Consider the following 20,086-nt stretch of genomic DNA (forward strand, 5'->3'; position numbering starts at 1 on the left):
AAGCTCATGCCTTGATGGAGTCAACTCTTCATTACAACTGCTGTCATTTCTCTGGAACAGTATTGTGTTAGTCTGGTGTCGTTTCCCGTTTTCCACATTACTCGTCTACCTCCATTCTTGGCTCAGGTGGTGGTACACCGCTTAGCCCTTCGTCAGTCAAGAAACGTATGTTGATCGAGCCAGCGATCAAGCGAAATTCCGGCCACGCGCCGATGTAAGGCAGTTCTTTCTTTGGTATTCCCATTATTAGGTATATTCCAAGTGGGCTGCTGGTGGTCTTCTGGTAGCTGTACAGGGTGCATAGTGAGAAGTTGTGCCATGGGTTTTTACAGTGAAAGGACTTCGTGAAGATGCCCAACGCGAGCAAATCTTGTTATAAGCCTGCAGAAATCAATACGGTTTTAGAATTAGACGGCAAATGTACTTGTGCATTCAGTTCTGCAACATCCTTGGACGTAGAAACATTTAGCATATTTTTGGTCTTTTACCAATCGATACTCGACAAACATACTAATATTGTCGCAAAGCGAGGTCCGTGAGAGCAGTCGAGACAAATTCCGTAAAGCGCGCGTCATCCTATGACGCCTTCTCATTATCAACGTGTGGCGATGTGGCGTCAGCTCGTCCATTCATTAACTTGCACCTTCAAGCGTATCAAGCGCTGAAAGTAGATAAAATAAATATATCAATAAAAATAAATTCGAATATACCACCATCGCCATCTAGCCCTACAGTGAGCGTAACTTGTGTTATGGATACTAAGATAAATGATGAATGTTTTTTTGACACCCAGACACTAAAAACATTCCTGTTCATCAACCTACAGCCTAGGACTCAGAGGGTAGGTTCACTGCCTTTATTCCAGTTGATTGGCCTACATTTATTTTTTTGTTAATATGTATAAAGTACATAAGTTGAGAAACTTCGTGGCTTATTTCAAATGGAAATTCGTAAATAGAAGTTACTTATACCAGTTACAAGTATTTAGATGCCTCATGCCAATGAAACTACATTCTTGTTCTCGAGATAACATTTATAGCTTCAATAAACGTCTATCATTGTAAACAGTGATGAAATAGGCCTAAAACGTTACAGTAGATGTTTATATTTAAAAAAAAAACCGCGGAATCCCAAATGTTTATGTGAACAATGTGTTAGGTTGTGCGCGATTTTTGTGTTCTGCGCTTGAGGTGAATCAGTACTGCATTAGTCCATAAGAGAGCCGCCCGCGCCTTTAACTGTCTAGAGGGCTGAGATATTTAAATTTAGAATCTTTTCTGCCGCCCTTTTTATGTAACTTTATTTTTCTTTTTTAATTTTTAAGACCGCGAATTTTTTGCAACCAGTTTGTGTTTCGTGGTCGTAAAAGTGGCCGGATAATCGAGAAATTAGATTATTTAGTTCCAAGAAGCAGTTTGTGTATTGGTGATCTTTGAGAAGTTTTTATTGACGGAATCTAGTGACTTAATTCCGAAATGTCGAAAGCGCATTATTCAGTGAATGACGATGTCTACGGGAAGATATTGAAGACTCATTCAAATGTGGAGCCTCATACCGATTATGCTGATGTGTTCGAGGCAGTTGAAGGATTAGGTATCGTATGACTATTACTTTGAATAGATTAACGGATGAGAAAACAAGGAGTTATTGCACATAAGTACGTGCCATATCATATCTGATTTTGGGTGATTTAATTACACTAATTTGACATAAATTAACAAAGACTGATTATAGACTTGCGGCTTAGATGCAAGAGAGACAATACAATGGAAGATTAAACTAATGCGGCTTACAAACTAGAATTAGAGCAATTGCATTATAAAACGTGTGCCTCATTTAAGGCATTATTTGCTTATATAAAAAACTATCCATGGCGAAAACGAATGAAAAAAGCATCAACAAATATTAAGCGCATAAAGGCAATAGCTCTTTGTCCAGCATTTTTCGTCCATCGGTTGAGCAAAACGCGTCTCGTAAATTAAGTAAAACCAAAGATACTTGTATGATTCATTTCGATTGCAATCATTCAATTGGAACTTATCATCATCATATCAACCTCTTACAATGAGAGGGGTTTAAGGCTATAGTCCACTACGCTGCCCCAGTGAAGATATATCTCTTCACACTTATTATTAATTATTATTAAACTCTTTATTTGTATACCACAACATTTAAAATATAACAAAAACAGAAACAGCGAAAGAAGTAGTAATACAAAAGGCGGCCTTATCGCCTAATAGCGATCTTTGCGAGGCAACCTTAGAATTAGGAAAAAAAAGAAGAGGAGAATAGACTGCTGGTGGTACAAATATTAAAATACATACCTACAAATAACTACATGCTAATACATAAACTAGTGTGCACAAATAGATAAAAAGTAAATAATATACACTTCATACACCTTTGAGAACATTATGGATAACTCTCTGGTATGCAGGTTTGCAGGTTTGCTGACGATGTTTTCCTTCACTGTTGAAGCAAGTTATAAAAGTTAGTAGTTAGAGTTGCGAGCTGGGATTCGAACTCGGCCTCCCGAAATTGAAGTCGAAGTCCTATCCACTGAGTTGTCACCGCTTCTTGCGTTTAAACTCGTATATATAAGCTGTTATCTCCATTTAAACGATAGTTTAAATAAGGATATTTCAAACAACAGGTAATTTCTTTGACAATCAGATTATTATCTTTAGAGGGAACTTTGAATATACGAGTACGTTGCCTAATTTTTTACTGTACTTTATTTTTATTGTTTATATAACAGAAATTGTGATAAAAAAAACCACTTCTGTTTACATGTGTGCTCAGTGGCGTGCATAGAGGGTATGCACAGGGTATGCAGATGATATAAAATGAATAAAATCTCTTGTACGAGTTATAGAAAACTTAAGGATAGGCTCTGTAAGAGTTATAAAAAGCCTAATATTAATTTTTTATAACTCGTACTGGAGATTTTCTTCATTTTATATCATCTGCATACCCTGTGCATACCCTCTATGCACGCCACTGTGTGTGCTGCACTAATACAATGCTTTACTATTTCTTTGCCGACTCTACAAATCAGATACGGAATGTTTTTGATGTGAAATAGTTTTTTTTATAGCCTCGTTTGTGTGATAGACCTACATATACATTGCGTAAAGAAGATCGTTGATATTTTAAGTGACGAGAGCCATAAAAATTTAAGTATCCCATGTACAGCTCTCTGTTGTACCTCCGAAACAACGCTCCTATAAAACGTTTGACCGATAAGATAACGAAGGCATTACATTACGTATGTACACGATGAACAAGATAAGATTTTTTTTTAACCTGCTTAGGTTTAGATACATGGATTATCGTGACATTAGGATTATAGGTGTCATCTAACTTGCTTTGTCCCTTTATAATGTTTGGAAAGGAATTAAATATCAGTTTTGATATTTAATTATATTATGACGACTCTTCGAGAAGCAATATACTTATTTTAAATTACTATACAGTCGTAAGTGGTTTGCTCTTTTTGTTTAAGTTGTTTGTCGTAAATAAGTTCGAAAGATTTTCTTGTTGCTAACTGTATTGTAAGGATGTTATGAGACCGTTGACCTCTCCCGAAATAAAACTGGTTTTTGATCACCATTACTTGAAGGCCGGCTAGGAGCTTTTTCGTTATGCAAATCAGGCGAATTTGGGAAAATGATAAAAAGCTTCGTTTGTTTTAGTGTTTTGAGTTTTAGAGTTTTTTTTTAATAAAGGGACAGGAGAGGTATTTTACAAGAAACTAAAATAGTGGAATCGTTAAAAGTTTTTAAGGGCAAGAGGTCATTTGGAACGCCACAAAGTTTATGTTTTTGACTGATATTAACAATATTTTTGTTAGTGCGATAATTATGGTACATATTAATATAAGAGTCTGATAGCTTAACGTGTGCTTCGAGATATGGAGTTAGACAATACCATTTCATACCTCCGGGGTAACTGAGAAGTTTTTGAAAAAAAACCTTTAATTTTTTGCAAAAGCCGTAATTTCGATTGCATTTCCGGAAATCACTGGATTGCGTCCGGTGTCTTTGAAGACCCGAATGTTGCCTTTACCTTTCCTCAGAGCCTCGGCGAGCACATATAGCCGTCATAATATTACAGTTCCATATAGTACTTTATAACTGGCGAATGAATGTATTTTATTAAATCGGATATGCGCGTGCACTGGCGTTGAGATCCACACAGGCGCCTGGCGCCTACAGCGAAGGTCACACCGCTACTTCCAAACACGGCTGGCATAGGCAGCAGACAATAGTAGATTGTTCAACAAGGGGGGCAAAGTCTTACGTTACGGTTGCCGAGATAAATACCAAGCAAACGATGGATTCTAGAGTAAATCCCGAGCATAGTGATGGTGTTTCATCCTGAGTGTAGCGAGCGTTTTAGGGGTGCTGAAGACGAAGGCAGCTTCAACCCTGAGTTGAATACTCTAGTATTCACACCTTGCGAGCCAATTAAACTAAGTTTTTGAGGGATTTTTTTTACAATCTCTCTCTATGGTTCGCGCATCACACGCTCTGGTGAGAGACAGGGACACCTCATACGTTGGAGCGAGAAAGCAATAGAGGGATGAAGAAGAATGAACAGTTTTTATTCAGATACGCCGTGCGCGATGTTCCTTATTCAAATCGTAAAAGCACCTAGGGACTCCAGAACTGCTGAGCCAGAGAACTGCTCAACAAATAATATATGAAGAAAATTTAACGGACTGTTCACTCACTAGGCTTGTAAACAAGAAACATTTATCTGAAATTCAATAATAAGTTTACCTTGTGCCCCATAAGCGCTCGTTAAAACTTAAGATTATATTGTTGTTGGCACAAAGGTCTCTTGCAATATTTACCTTGGTTGATACTTTTGTTGATCTTTGTCGGGATATAAAAGTTGAATGATGTTGTATAAAAATGTGCGAAGGAATATCAAGACTATATACCTTTTACTACTAGATATACTATTTTATTTATTCCACTTAAAAATCAGCCCTAACTGCGATTGGTGGTAACCTAAAACCCAAAAGAGCAGCCGAAGTATCTCATAAATCTTAAACTTGAAAAATAAATTGTTTTTTTTTTGTTTATTCCACTACAAGTTAGCCGTTGACTGCAATCACACCTGATGGTAAATAATGATGCAGTCTAAGATGGCAGCGGGCTAACCTGTTAGGTTAGGTTAGGTTAGTCCGCTACTCGCGGATGTGTGCGAAAGCGTTCCCGTGGCCCAGCCCCAGGCGGCTTGTAGGAACACCGTGGGGTTTTAGTCAGTACGTGTCCGACATAATCATCGTGCCTCGGCGCGGTGGTATCCATGAGGATTTCCCCACGTGAAAAAAAAAAGGTTAGACCGCTACCATCGCTAAATCGCTAAGCGGCAAGCCTTTGTCTTGTATGGGTTTTATATATCATCAAACCTGCCTTAGATCGCATTATAACTACCAGATCAGATTTCAGTCAAGGTCTTGAGAGTCAGCCACTTGTAGTGGAAGGAAATAAATACGGACTCATAAGGAAGGAAATAAGTCGCGAAAAACCCGCTACTGCACTATAATATCAACCTTTTAACTCATTAAGAAGTGTGTAGGCTTAAGCCCACCATGCTGGCCAAATGCGGATTGGTGGACGTCACACGCCACAGGACATTATGATATACTCTCATGCAGGTTTCCTTCCGACGTTATCCTACACCGTTAGTGAAAATTAATTGCTTAAACGCACATAACTTCGTAGTCCGTGTCGGGTTTGAACTCGAGCCCCCCCCGGAATTGAAGCCGAAGTCCTACCTCTAGGCTGTCACCGCTTAAATGCACTATAAATTTTATAAACGACCAACTTAAATTGTGGATGCGTCGCGTGTTTATTGGAACCAATTAGAAGACCGTCGATTTATTTTAACTAACATGACATCACAGCTTAATGACCTATACCACTCGTTTTATAATGTACGAGTAAATATTTAAACTATGAAAAGACAAAGAGTTGGTGAGAAGTTTATGTTCTGCAGCACGGCACGGGCATAGGACAATTGTCTCCCCTGGGAAAGGATAAAAATGTATATTCTTCCACAGCTTTATTTACGCTTAGAGTATTGGCGCAGAAGTGAATATAATACCCAAATAATATATGGGTAATAAAAACGGGTGAAAACTTCTCCTATTCCATGTTCTCCGGGGAGATATTTGTCTCGTGCCCATGCTAGCCGTGCTGTTCAGTAAATAAAACAGATGTCTGTTGAAATTGATTAACATACATTAGTTACCAGAATTTACATTGAATACTTCATGAACCTTTTACTTCTTTTAGGAAAGGCTTTTAGTCCAGCATTACACTGTTATAGACTATTTTAATATAGAACGGGTTCATGAACAGTTTACGTGCTGCTTTTGAGTAAATAAAACATATGTCTCTTGAAATTTATTAAAATACTTACGTACGAAAAAATTATGTTGAAATTTTCGCGTCTCATGAAAACTTAACTTATTCGTAATTGTAATATAATTTTTGTTTTTTTTTTAACATTTTAGCACACTGTCTGTGACAGTCGCTTGTGAATGGACTGTTTAATTAAATGTTAACTTTTTATGTACCCACAATTTGGCAAATAAATAAATATTATTATTAACTTAACTCAAGCTCAAGCTCAACTTGCATATGTACTAATAGTCAAAGTCAAAGTCAAAAATACCTTTGTTCAAGTAGGCCCGTAGGTGGAACTTTTGATGCATACATGAGAATTACACGGTAGTGAGATGAAGGCGATAACCATATTCGTAAACTTAAAACTAAAGTTACCAGGGTTCCACACGCGTCCTGGTCAAAGAAGAAGCCCACAACAAACTTAGCCGGGTGTTTTTTTTTTGTTATCACCATCTCACATTGTCATTTAAATTTATTAGCAGAGCAACCTGGTTAGAGCAATAATCCACACCAAAGCTGTTTTATCGATTACGTAGTCCTTTATACTATAATAGGACTTTTCTATAAGCTTACGTTTAATACAAACTTTGAACTTTTTAAGGGACATCTCAAAGATTTCAATGGGTAGTTTATTGTAGAACTGTATGCAATTTATTTTAAACGAATTATGAATTTTATGTAACCTAGTATATTGCACTAAAAGTTTATTCTTACTTGTAATGTTTAAATTATTACAGTCAATATTATAAATTTTAATGTATATCCAGATCAATAGCGAGTTAAACGCTTACGTCATTCTTACGTTTGTTTATGTAAAGTAGCGAAGTAGTTACCCCGCTATCACCCAATACCAGCGTAGTAACCATCCCCTATTATGTTCACTATAACTAATGTACCTACCTTTTTTTTGCCGTGGTGGAAAATCTTTATTGCTGCTACCCCTGACCCCTGGACTAGGTTATGTGGGACTCCGCGGACGCCCGAGGAACACCGTTGTGTCCCTCCCGGACGTCAACTAAAAACTAATGTACCTACCTACTAAGTACTAACGTAGTAGGTAGGTACATCAATAGATAAACAAACAGACACGCGGAAGTTTAAAATAACAACATGTATATCAATAACTCAAGACATTCCTTCATCAATTCCAGATGCTCTGCTAGCAGACCTCCAGAACTCGATTAATCCGGGGCGAGTGAACAGTCCGGGCGGAAGGACCAGTTCGCCGGGTGCCCGGACGAATTCCCCGGGCCGGACCGGATCACCACTTGGCCGGGGCAGCTCACCAGGACGGTTGAGTTCACCCGGAGGGAGTCTCAGTTCACCCACCTCGACTGGTTACGGCTCAATTAATGGTTCTAGAAACATCACCACGGATTACGCTAAGCCCGCATCTGTAAGTATTTTGTACTACCTACGATACGTGTGCGTAGGCTTTCAAATTTCCCGTGAGATTTAGAAGTTTTCTTGTGAACTGAAACAATCCAAACATATATTCATTTAAAAAAATATATATTAGTTTTCTTACCTACACTTGGAGGAAATATAAATTTTGTAAATTTTTAAAATGCACGTATAAAAATTTACAAACCAACAAAATTTTAACCTGCGATTATCTGGCTTGCCAAAGAGTGACAGTTTAAAATCCTGTCGGTTCGAAAAAAAATATATATGTATTTAAAAAAAATCCTCTAAGTGTAGGTAAAAACACAAAAAAAAATTATACTAATATATTATAAAGCTGAAGAGTTTGTTTGTTCACGCGTTGAACGCGCCGATATCTAAAAATACTGGTCCGATGTGAAAAATTATATCAGTGTTGGATAGCGTCGATTTTTAATAAAAAGTTGGTTAGCGCATTTATCTAGGAAGGCTATATCACGCTAAGATCAATAGGAGCATAGAATATAGAGAATGTTTCAAAATGGGGGGATTTTAAGAGTTTTTTTCCTTTTTTTGAGAGCTTCCGCTGCGTAAACGGTTAAAATTTCGATAAATTCATGTAAGACAAAGTTGTTAACGTTTAATAGTTCTAAATAAAAGTCACCTACAGCATATGTCTATCAGCTAGTAAAAATTACAAAAGTGTCTCGTTGTAGTATGGACCTTTGTCTCATACTAGATGGCACATTTTTGATATTTTTTGAGAATTCTACTACTTAATAGTGCATACAAGTTTGATACGGTGTTTCACTTTGTTACAATCACTTTATGTTAGCACATGACCGTCCCCGTTTCATAACGTGTGTTATCAACAGAATAACTAAATCTTACCTCTTTGGCTCTATGCAGTCACCATAGTATGTTTATTCTATCGCTTTGAACATTGAACTACTTTACAGTCAAGGTTGGTAACTATGTACTCTAAATAATTAAAAAAAAACATTTATTTCAAGTAGGCCTACTTTATAAGCACTTTTGAAACATCTAGTAGGTAGTTTTTGACTGGGGTAGGCACAAAGTAGAAAGATTTTATCAAATGGGTAAATCCTCCTCCTATACTAACTTTATAAATATTCCCGGGTAGGCAGTGCTTTTGTGTATATGTGAAGTGCGCACCACTGCTTCCAATCTATCTTGTCACTAAGAAATTCATCAAATGTACAGAAGAAAACCATTAGATGTTTTTTTTTCACATTTTTAAATGTATGCATCCAATAGGTTCAGAATTACCTGAGGAATAATGTTGTAAAAGATCGACAGTCAAAGGAAAATTGGAGCATGTTGACTTTTCTGAAATTAGCTAAGGATGCTTATATCTGCCGTCCGTTTGGCGGGCCATGACTCATAAAAAAAGCGTTCAAACTTATATCGTCTTCAATGCATAAAGTATACGACCTATCTTTTTGCGTCCACTGTTAATAAGCATAGATCAATTTAAATCAAGTTTTCAATCGGCTTCTAATAATTAACAGACATTAGTGTTAGTAGTAGGCAGTGGCGTGCACTTCATACAAGCACAAAAGCACCGGCTACCCTAAAATTGCTATATAACTCGTAGAACTTTTGTCCATTTTATGCAATTTACCTGCTCAATGTAAACCCTGGTAGAGTACCTGGTGCGTACTGGTAGTAGAAAAATAAGAGAGGTCTAGAATTATCTATTGTTAGTTCTCATTACCAGATGCCAGCAAAATATCAAGCGTCATCATAGTTTATTAAACATATTATGAAAATTAAGCTTAATTTACTATACTCCGCGAAAAGTAGGTGAATCTGTATGGTGTAATTTGTAATTTCTTCAATCCGTATACTCCACACCAAACAGATCTTCGGCAATGTACCCTCTATGCACGTTTCGTCAGATGTCATCCTCAGATGTTGACTTTACAATGAATAATTGTTTTTCTCCTGCTTATCGCGGAGTATAGGAAATTAAGCTTTATTAATTTTCATAATATATCATGGATTTCCGCAAGATAACGCCTGCTTCTATGCAATGTGTATTAAATAGTTTAACTCCTCAATATCACCGTTTACCGTTCTCCGCATGTAATATTCCTTTATAAATTAAATTCCTTAAATTAAAAACGCATATATGTATAACGAATCATTTAAAAAAAATTAAAAACGCATGTAACGGAAAGTAAATTAAAAACTCATATAAAGGAGTGTGCTTGTAGTCGAACTGTCACAGGTGTAACTTATGAGTTTATAAACTTAGCTTTGGAGAATAGAGAGATTATTTTGTTTATTTTATAGTCCCGTAGGAAAGTTTCCTTTTTCCAAGATATGCTTTAGAATATGGGTATGGCACAGAATTATAAACATACGGAATCCGTGTACACTACTTATATTGAAGCATCAAAAACCACTCCATTTTAGTAGTGTATCTCGAACAGGCATCACTTAATCAGGTAATCACTTCATTAATTTAGCAGTCACAAAAATATATCAAAATTTAGAAGAAAATGTGACTGCAATAATTTAAAAGTTAGAAGCAAAAATAAACTTGCAGTGCAGTACACTAGACTACACAAAATAAGCAATTCATTTAAAGGAAATTGTATACAATTTTACAATAAATTACCGGTTGATATCTTGGGGATGTCACTAAAGAAGTTCAAAGTTTGTATTAAGCGAAAGCTTATAGAAAAGTCCTATTATAGTATAAAGGATTACGTAAACGATAAAAAAGCTTGGGTGTAAACAATTGCTCTAACCAGGTTGCTTCTTAAATTTTTTCTAATGACAATGTGAGATGGTGATAACAAAAAGAACACCCGGCTAAGTTTGTTGTGGGCTTCTTCTTAGACCAGGGCGCGATTGGAACCCTCGTAGCTTAAGTTTTAAGTTTACGATTGTAGTTATCGCCATCACTACTCACTGCTATGTACACATTTTGTATACAATAACGCATCAAAAGTGCCATCTATGTGCCTATTTGAATAAAGGAATATTTGACTTTGAATTTGACTTTGACTTTGTTGACAGGAATTATTTTACCTCTAATGTTCTAAACGTTTACCATAAAATAAGGGAAATGGGGAAGTTTATGAGCTGGCTCATAAACTTCCGCGGACGTAAAGTGAGACATGCTCGGTGCGTCTTCTTTGTTTTTGGACATAATGCACTGTATGCAATAAAGGCTGAATATGTATACTATACCCCGTGCAGTAGTTGAGCCCAACTTACGTAGCAAACAAAAATCTGGGAGAGGTCACTTTAGCGATAAGACCGCCTTTGCACGCAAAATGTTAATGTTAAGTTTTTTTACTTTTATTTTGTTTCTTTTTCTGTATTATTAAATGTGTGTGCAATCATGTTTTACAAACAAACTGGCACACTCACATTTATAATTTCAGTAAAGATTGTGCTTATTAAAACAAGCACGTCGGATTTCGAATTGAACCAAGTACGTGATTAATTATTGTAAACATAGAATTTCTAGATTAAGACACTTGTGGCTAAATTAGTTACTATACTTTGATATGTAGATCAAAGGGTAGAGACAATTTCAAAATGTCATTTGTATTTTTCCTCTGCAATTTCTATCAAGATATTCCTGCAACGCGACGTTCGACTACTTTGGGCCACTACAGTCATGGTATGACTACCAAAATCCGATGTGATATCCGATGGTAAAAGGGATGGCCGTAAATCCGCCATGTGCAACCAGTGTCAGCTCCTTTAATGTGAGGCATATTGCCCATTTTCGGATCTGTAGCAAAAATAGCAAAAATATACCAGGCATTCCAATTTAGAATAATTAAAAAATTACAGATAGAAGAAGAAAATGTTAGGCTAGAACTGTATAAAGATTGTTTGAATAAAGACTAAAATTGCAGGAAACAGCCATTATTGCATGCAGTGCATTGTGTCCAAAAAAATTGCTAACCTCATGCGCACATTTCACCTTCACACCCGCGCTAGCTCACAAACTTTTCCCATTTTCCCCATTTTATGGTAAACTTTTAGAACATTGTTTTTGTTTTTGTAGAGTTAAAATAATTAATGCCAACTGCTAAATTGAATGTATTGACTAACCGTCTCTTCGAGAAACACTGTGGAAGGGTTTTTGATGCTGCAATATTATTACTTTCTTTTTAATATATATAATTTCGGTTTTTGTATGTTCTTAATTCTGTCGTATTTCTCTTGTGGAAGCATTGCATTATTTGACGTAAAATGTTTCTGTTAATCATTTTGAATTTAGAATAAAACAAATCGTTACTCTTTATTCGAAATATAAACAGTAATCGCAATGTTCAAGCTGATAACGTAAAAAAAGAAGGGCTGGTTTTCCTAGGTCAAAATGAGATAACACGCTGAACGCACGCAACTTTGATTAATAAGGCCCGAGACGAGTGTCAATTATTCTTTTCTTATGGACGCTTCAATAAATAATGATCTAAAATAGCCCAGCCTTAGGCACAGCTTCTTAGAATACCCTTTCGATGCAATCACGACTGTGACTACAATTCTTAGTAATAAAATGTGGTATACTTATACTACATATAAGCAAGCATTCAAAAAGGTATCCGACGTTCCACGAAATGAAGATTTGTGTAGGTTTTTTGAGTGTTCTTTTTTTAAATTTTGGAACAGCACCGCCAAGATTCTTTAAAATTTCCAATGTACCCAATATTAGCAGAAAATTTTTAAGTACAGTTTTTTTTTTAATTCTAATTATTTAAAAAAACCTTTTTATATTTAAAATTCTTGAAAATATAGTTTATCCCAGTCCCATTGTTAGTTTTGTTTACACTAAAATGAGTATCAATAAATCAATTGGCACTACGATTTTGTTTTAGATTGGTTAATCTCTTACTCGGCAGCGTAGTTTGCACAATTAAATTATTTTTTCTGTATAAACTTTAAGTCCAGAACCATGAATGAATGCTCTTTGTCTTACGCCACAGAACATAAACTCAATTAGCAGCCTTATCTTGTGGCGCCATCTAGTTCATATGGCATTATTTACATAGCTAGAAAGGCTATTACTAGAACTTCTTGTCTTGGATAAAAGCCAGTAGGTAAATGTGTAGTGTTTGCAGCATAAGATTCCAGATGTCGCTGCTTGTTACCTGTTCTTAGTTGTATCATAGTTGTGTACTATATGTAAACGTTTGCCATAAAGAGCTTGTGTCATCCAACCAAACTTTCTGGAACATTCTGGAATTAAACGTGTAACGTTAAAGTTTTTGGCATGTATCTTACTTGGCATGGCATTATCATCGTATCAACCCATTACCGGCCAACTACAGGGCATGGGTCTTTTTCCACAATAAGAAGGGGTTAAGGCCTTAGTCCACCACGCTGGCCATGTGCGGATTGGTGGACTCCTCACACCTTTGAGAACATTATGTTGAACTCTCAGGCATGCTGACACAAAGCACATAACCTGAAAAGCACATAACTTAGAAAAGGGATTCGAAGACGGCCCCACTTGGCCAGGAATTATAAACACGTTTAAACGATTTGATCATTATACAAAACACGCTTTGTTTATACATATATTTTTGGCTCTTGGCGATTTCGCCTTCATATAATTTTGCTATCAAATAATCTATATAAGTAACCTTTCTTAAGAATTGGGATAAAAAATTCAAAATAGATTTTCAAGATTCTACTGGTCGTTTCAGAGGTTAGCACGTTTAAATAAACGAACGAAAACACAAATTCTTTAGCTTTATTATTAATAGAAATCTATGGATTGTAAATATGTTAGACCTTCATTTATGGTACTTTTTTTGTCCACAGCCCACATACCAGAACACAACAACAGTCCACGAAAAAAACGCACCAGCAAAATACACCTCAAATTATGGCCACTCCCCAGGCTATACCAGTCAGTCGCCTGGCTACAACAACCAATCGCCTGGCTACAACAGTCAGTCTCCTGGCTACAACAACCAATCACCCGGCTACAACAACCAGTCTCTCGGCTACACGAGTCAATCCCCTGGCTATACCAGTCAGTCTCCCGGCTACGGAAGGACCACAGGTCAAAGGAACCTTTCGGAATTGGACACGCTACTTGATGACCTGAGCAACGCGCGATACGGAAACTATGTTGAGAAGAATACATATACGGATCGAAATGGTAAGTTTGACTTAAAACAAACATTTTTAAGATTCATGAGAGCGTCGTCGAGTTTCTTTTCGTCGTCGCAACTGGTCAACGTATTTTAGCCACACTTGCGTTGCATTAATACGTATATGGACAAGGATTGAAGAAAGGAGCGTCGACGCTGCGATGACGAAAAGCAACGCAACGCACTAAGGACAAAGCCTTCAAGCGTCATAGATACAATTTTAAAAATAGAACAACGGGGTGCATACGAATATTTCATAGGGAAGCACCCTGTAAAAATCTATCTATCTATATATATATAAAAGAGAAAGTGTGTGGGTATGTTCCGTATAAGCCCCGAAACGGCTGGACCGATTTCAATGAAACTTTCAGGGAATCTCCGGATTGACCTGACGAGTAATCCTGTAAAGTTTGGTGACGATCGGAGCACTCCTATTTTTGAACTGTCAAACTGTCAAATACAGCTTTTATTTACTATGATGATCTTCTATTGTTGGGTGTACATGGGTGAGAAGAGAATGAATACGAAGAGAAATAAATTATTTAATATATTATGAGACTAAAATTAAAAATTTAATGATGTAAGTTTATTGTTTAAATAAAATAAATCAAAATCTAGCCCGGCGAAGCGGGCTGGGTACGCTAGTATTAAATAAAGAAGAAGCATATTTAGTTTTTCATACAACTAATTAAAAACATTCAAGTGTTTACTAATGACAGCCCTATTGAAGATTAAATACCGACACGCACATAATACCTACGCTACGCGACGCGTACGTAATTAAGTGACAGGAGTCACTTGATTGAATGTGTCGTTAGAGCTGTATCCGATTTCTTTAAGTAAAAACTATGGCATTAATTTACTTAAAAACCATTAGCCTTTATGGTTTCACAGAGGCACCATATAATGTAAGGTAAAGCCTGTAAAGTAATTTATACGTTGTATAAGCAATAACAGCAAGAAACGAAAGTTCTCATTTCAATTCATGTTCTGTCAACAAAGCATTGATTTAATATGTTACTCTGCAGCAAACCAACTACAAAGTACAAAAATTATGTTCTTTTTAATTTATTAGAATTTGAAATTGTGAACCCATCCAATGTTTATTTTTAGATGTTTCGAAAATAAATGAGGCCATTAACTATTCCATCCAGATAATCTATTAAGCAGTTTGTTTTATGAGTTTCTATGCTATGTATAGTAAGATGTTGTCTTTGGCAAGGCCGTCATTTTCCCGCGCGTCCCGAATTAGAGAAAGATACAGATTGTTTAGATTTCAGATTAATGTCCATACGCTGTTTGTCTTGAACTACTTTGAAGTGATATTTGTTCCACTTAGGAGCGTGACATGGCCGAGTTTGATTCCATTATGCGATGTTGGAATTTGCAATTATTGATAATTTCTAGCTGTGTTCAGTTTTTATTAAATTTATATTTTTGACCATGTATTTTTATCTAAATTTTATCTTCGTGGAAATAAGTATATGCTTTTATAACATGATACCGCAGGTTATACTAGATCTACTTTTACCTCAGTTTAAAAAATATATTAAAACACATTTAATCAATCGTGGCTACTACACGATTAATGAATTTCTTAATGACAAGGCCGCTTGGAAGCAGGCCGCTCTAACAAGATTGAAAAATTCTATAGATTTTGAAACTGTAAAATTGGTGACTGAATGAGTTTCTGGTCGGCTTTTTTAGGCAATATCTGCCTTCGGAACCGGTGGTAGAGTTTTACAAACAGACGGACGTTGATAAACTAGGCCTGCTTGAAATAATTGAAATTTTCATTTATAATTTTAAAATTGGAGAATATATCAGTTAGTCAAAGTTAATGATTGCATGGTAAGATGAGGTCAGGTTGGTAGCGGGCTTAAGTACATGTAAGGAGTATAGGAGCAGTTATATTAATAGTATCGGAACTGTTTAAGGCTTGGAAGCACGTCTCTGTCAAAAGAGTATACAAGTCGGAAGCCACGGACATAGTACTATGTCCGTGGCTTCCGGCTTCTGATGGGAGGCTTCCGACTTCCGGCACCGGTTCCGAAGGCAGATTTTGTTAGATATAATAAAACTAACGATTCTCGCGGGGGAAAAAAAACGAATAAAAGCCGATAACAGTTTTATTAAATCCTTAATTGGTTTTTACCCGGCATCGTCACGGAACGCTAAACCACTTGAAAGCACCTCTCTTTCGGTAGGGTGGTAACTAGACACCTCCGAAGCCTCCAAACATCGAAGCAGTGGACATAGTATACTTTTTATCACGGGAAAATTTACGGTTCTCGCGGGATTAAAAAAAACCTAGCAAAAAGTACACTAGGTGTCGAGCAACATCTAGTAATAATATCTGTTCTAGACGAATTAAAAATGGACGATCTTTTCCTAAATTAAGTTCGTGTGACTATTTTAGAGACCATCCATTAAACCAGATACAATATATTAAACTTTCCGCCAGAAATATTACAATGTGGGGAGCGTAACGACTTCTGGCACGGAGTTGACAGTGAAATTTCGACATATGACATTGCAAAGCCGTAGTGTTTGCGTTAAAAACACGAATAATTGAGGGAATCAATGTCTCATCAGTAAACATAAAGTCCAGTCACAGAATTAAGAATATGCAGAAACCGTGCACACGAATATTATTGAAGCATCCCCCTTGCAATTGTACAGTAGTGTGTCTCGAACAGGCGGTTAGCCACTTCACTCCATTTAGCAGCTGACGTTAATCATTTTACCTCTAATGTTCTAAAACGTTTACCATAAAATGGGGAAAATGGGAAAGTTTGTGAGCTAATACCTTTCCGCGAGTTGAAGTGAGACATACGCAGAGTATTTAAACTGTTTTTGGGCACAATGCACTGCATGCAATAATCGCTGAATGAGCTGGTATCGCTTATGTTCCGCTCCACCCAATAATTGTTGGGAGCTCTGCACTCGAAAGCACTAGTAGACGAGTAATTAAACCTAGGAGACAAGATTCAGTTACGCAGGTCCAATTTCGGAATAGAGGTGAACCGCCATATCCAACTCGGATGGGCAGTGTTCGTGACGTCTTCTCGTCCTAAATCCCTCAGGGCCTGACGTCATATCGATTGGTCGCATGATAGATTTCCATCAACCTATTAATTTTCCATTGAACTGAACTTGACGCTTACCCGTTTATCATTTCGTCATAATTTTTTTTTATTTTATTCATAATATAGGTTCATTAACAGCCTACTACAGGGCACGGGTTCTCACAATGAGAAGGGGTAAAGGCCGTAGTCCACCACGCTGGTCCAGTGCGGGTTGGTGGACTCGACACACCTTTAAGAACATTATGTAGAACTATCAGGCATGCAGGTTTTCTCACGATGTTTTCTTTCACCATCGAAGCAAGTGATATTTTGAATTACTTAAAACGCTCATAACTTAGAAATGTTAGAGGTGCGTGCTGGGATTCGAACTCGGCACCCCGAAAGTGTAGTCGAGCTCCTACCCACAGCGCTATCGCCGCCTCATCGTAGCATCGTAAACAATAACGTGTTAACATCTATTTTCTCAGCGCTCTTGAATTTTGGCAATGACTTCAAAAACTAATTTTCGCTCATTTTTACTAATTACTATTATTGGAAAGCAACCTACGTAGGCACATCATATGCGATAATTTTTGGCTAAAGTGCTTAGGCATGATTTTGTAATAGTTGCGATGAGAAGAAGTACGTGAAATGACCATGTGTGTCGGTTTTTTTTTATCTCGACGGCAATCTTCTTCTTCTTCTTCTGTTCCTGGGCCTTTTCCGCGCTTGGTTGGTCTGGGACCGTCCGTTGTACGTATGGCCACTGATGCGGCTCCCCGCTGGATCACTCCAGCCAGCCGAGCTCGCTCCTGAAACTTAGCAGGCCGCCCAGGTCGCCGAGTGCTTCATGGAGAGTTGCTGAAGAGCGAAGGTGTGCTGCTCGTTATTCTGCTATTCCATTGCATTCGAGCATTACGTGTATCGGTGTTTCCCGAACGGCAATCTAACCTGCTGGTAAATGAGGTTGAGATGGTAACGGGTAAACAAATCGGTTTCTACGCGACATCGTACCGGAATGCTTAGTCGCCGTAATGTCCCACCAGCCCAGACCAGCGAAAATACTGAAATCAAAAATTCACGAATGGGCCCTGCCGTGGATTGAACTCAGAGTCAGACCTCCCACTTAAAACTTGTCCGCCTCAAGCTGACAGCTGCGCCAGGGAGGTCTCTTAAGTGTGCTTTGTTGTATTAAAAAAAAAAAATAGGTGATATATAGACTAACTTACGAATATTTCAGGACTAAAAGTAGCTTATGTTACATTAAAATTCAAAAATGTTTTATTCTTATGTAAACCTTATCACAGGCACTTATGAAGCGTTCATACATTTAATTAGTTACATAATGTTAGTGATGGTGATAACTGCATTCGTTAACTTAAAACTAAAGCTAGGAGGGTTCCAAACGCGCCCTGGTCTTAGAAGAGCCCACTCTAAACTTAGCAATTTTTTTTTTGTTATCACCATCTCATATAGTCTCAGTCCATTCTACTATGCCAAAAATCACGTCTATTGGTTGCTTGGTTATGGTGTAGGGCTAGGACAAACAAACACACTTTCGCATTTATTATTTATTGAGTCTGTAAATGTAAAACGGATGTTAATGACACGGTACTGAGCGTGTCTGATCGAGAACTAAGCGATGATGTCAGCAGTTTGGTCGGCTGATTTATAAACAAGCGTTTAAAACATGCCAGAATCTATATCACAGGTATAGTGTAAAATAAACGGAAGTTTGGATTTCTAGGTATATTTAATAGACATTCGCAAATCCTAACATAATTTCATAGTCTACGTCCAACAGGGATGTAATTGACATGTCCACCTGCTAAATCACTGGAACATAGAATAGGTGAAGTTTACCCCAGTTTGTACACATATATTATTTGGATATTATTTTCACTTGTGCGCCAGTGCTCTGATAAACACCCAGACACTGAAAAACATTCATGTTCGTCTCACAAACATTTTCCAGTTGTGAGAATCGAACCCAAGGCCTTGTACTCAGAAAGCAGGGTCGCTGTCCACTGCGCCAGTCAGGCGTCAACACAAACAACAGCCAGTACATAATAAATATTGACCTGCGTAGAAAACGAAACTCGAATAAAGAAAGATACTTCTGGTTTTCTCAGTTGAAACAGCTGGTACTGTTTTCAAAGAAGTATATTTGTACGATGTTTCAAAGACAACTAGGTACTTCAATTACATCGATTTTCTAAGATAAAAGTGAAGTAAATCGTTGTTAAGTTTATAGCAATGCCTCGTTGGTTTATTGGTTAGCCCGATTTGACTGCGGATCCCGCGATTCTGTGTTCGATGCCGGGTCTAGTTTAATGGTTAAATTTTCAGTACCCGCCCGGGGTTACAAAATGACTGTTTTACACCCCCGTGCCCCGTGCACGTAACCATTAGTATCCATTTTTTATCCATTTTAACATCATGCTACGAGGGGAACCAATGGTGGTGATAGGTCGGTTTAATCTGTCACCTGTGTTTAAGATTCTTTCAGTGAACTTATGTGAGTGTCAATTAAACAGGTTAATAGAATTATCAATAACATGTTATTATAATAGTTTAGACCTCGTGAACCGGAGCTGCGTGGTGGGTCTATGCTCTGAAACCCTATCTTCTACGAAAGTGAAGGCTTGTTTGTACCCATTATTTATACATACCTAAATCCATACATACAATGCCATGGCCTCTATAAAACCACAGAATTAAGAACATACGGAAACCGTGTGCAGGACTTATATTGAAGCGTCAAAAACCACTCAACTTTAGTAGTGTTTCTCGAAAAGGCGGTTAGTATCTTCAATAGCAGCAATTATTTTAACTGTAATGTTCTAAACGTTTACCATAAAATGGGGAAAATGGGAAAAGTTTGTGAGCTAGCACCATTCCGCGGGTGTGAAGTGAGATGTGCGCGGGGCGTTTTCACTGTTTTCCAGTGGCGTGCACTTCATACACAAAAGCACTGCCTAGCCTAAAAAAAAATTCATCTTATAAAGGCGAAGGATTTTTCCATTTTATGCTTCTTAACGCATACCCTGGTCAA

The 20,086-nt window shown here is 37.3% G+C and overlaps 1 protein-coding gene across 6 annotated transcripts in view; it reads left to right on the top strand.

Annotated features, from left to right (window-relative positions):
• Positions 1–20,086, top strand: part of LOC120624189 (paxillin) — a 96,738-nt gene that overhangs the window by 58,519 nt on the left and 18,133 nt on the right. For 5 of the 6 annotated variants that reach the window (XM_039890567.1, XM_039890566.1, XM_039890568.1 and 2 more), the window contains exons 2-3: positions 7,577–7,821; positions 13,629–13,971. In XM_039890567.1, the coding sequence (XP_039746501.1) occupies positions 7,577–7,821; positions 13,629–13,971 (588 nt within the window). Of the gene's footprint in view, positions 1–1,224; positions 1,594–7,576; positions 7,822–13,628; positions 13,972–20,086 lie in introns of those variants that run through there. The other variant, XM_039890565.1, reaches the window with a different exon arrangement.

Source organism: Pararge aegeria, chromosome 6 (assembly GCF_905163445.1).
Source record: "Pararge aegeria chromosome 6, ilParAegt1.1, whole genome shotgun sequence".
NCBI classification, from domain to species: domain Eukaryota; kingdom Metazoa; phylum Arthropoda; class Insecta; order Lepidoptera; family Nymphalidae; genus Pararge; species Pararge aegeria.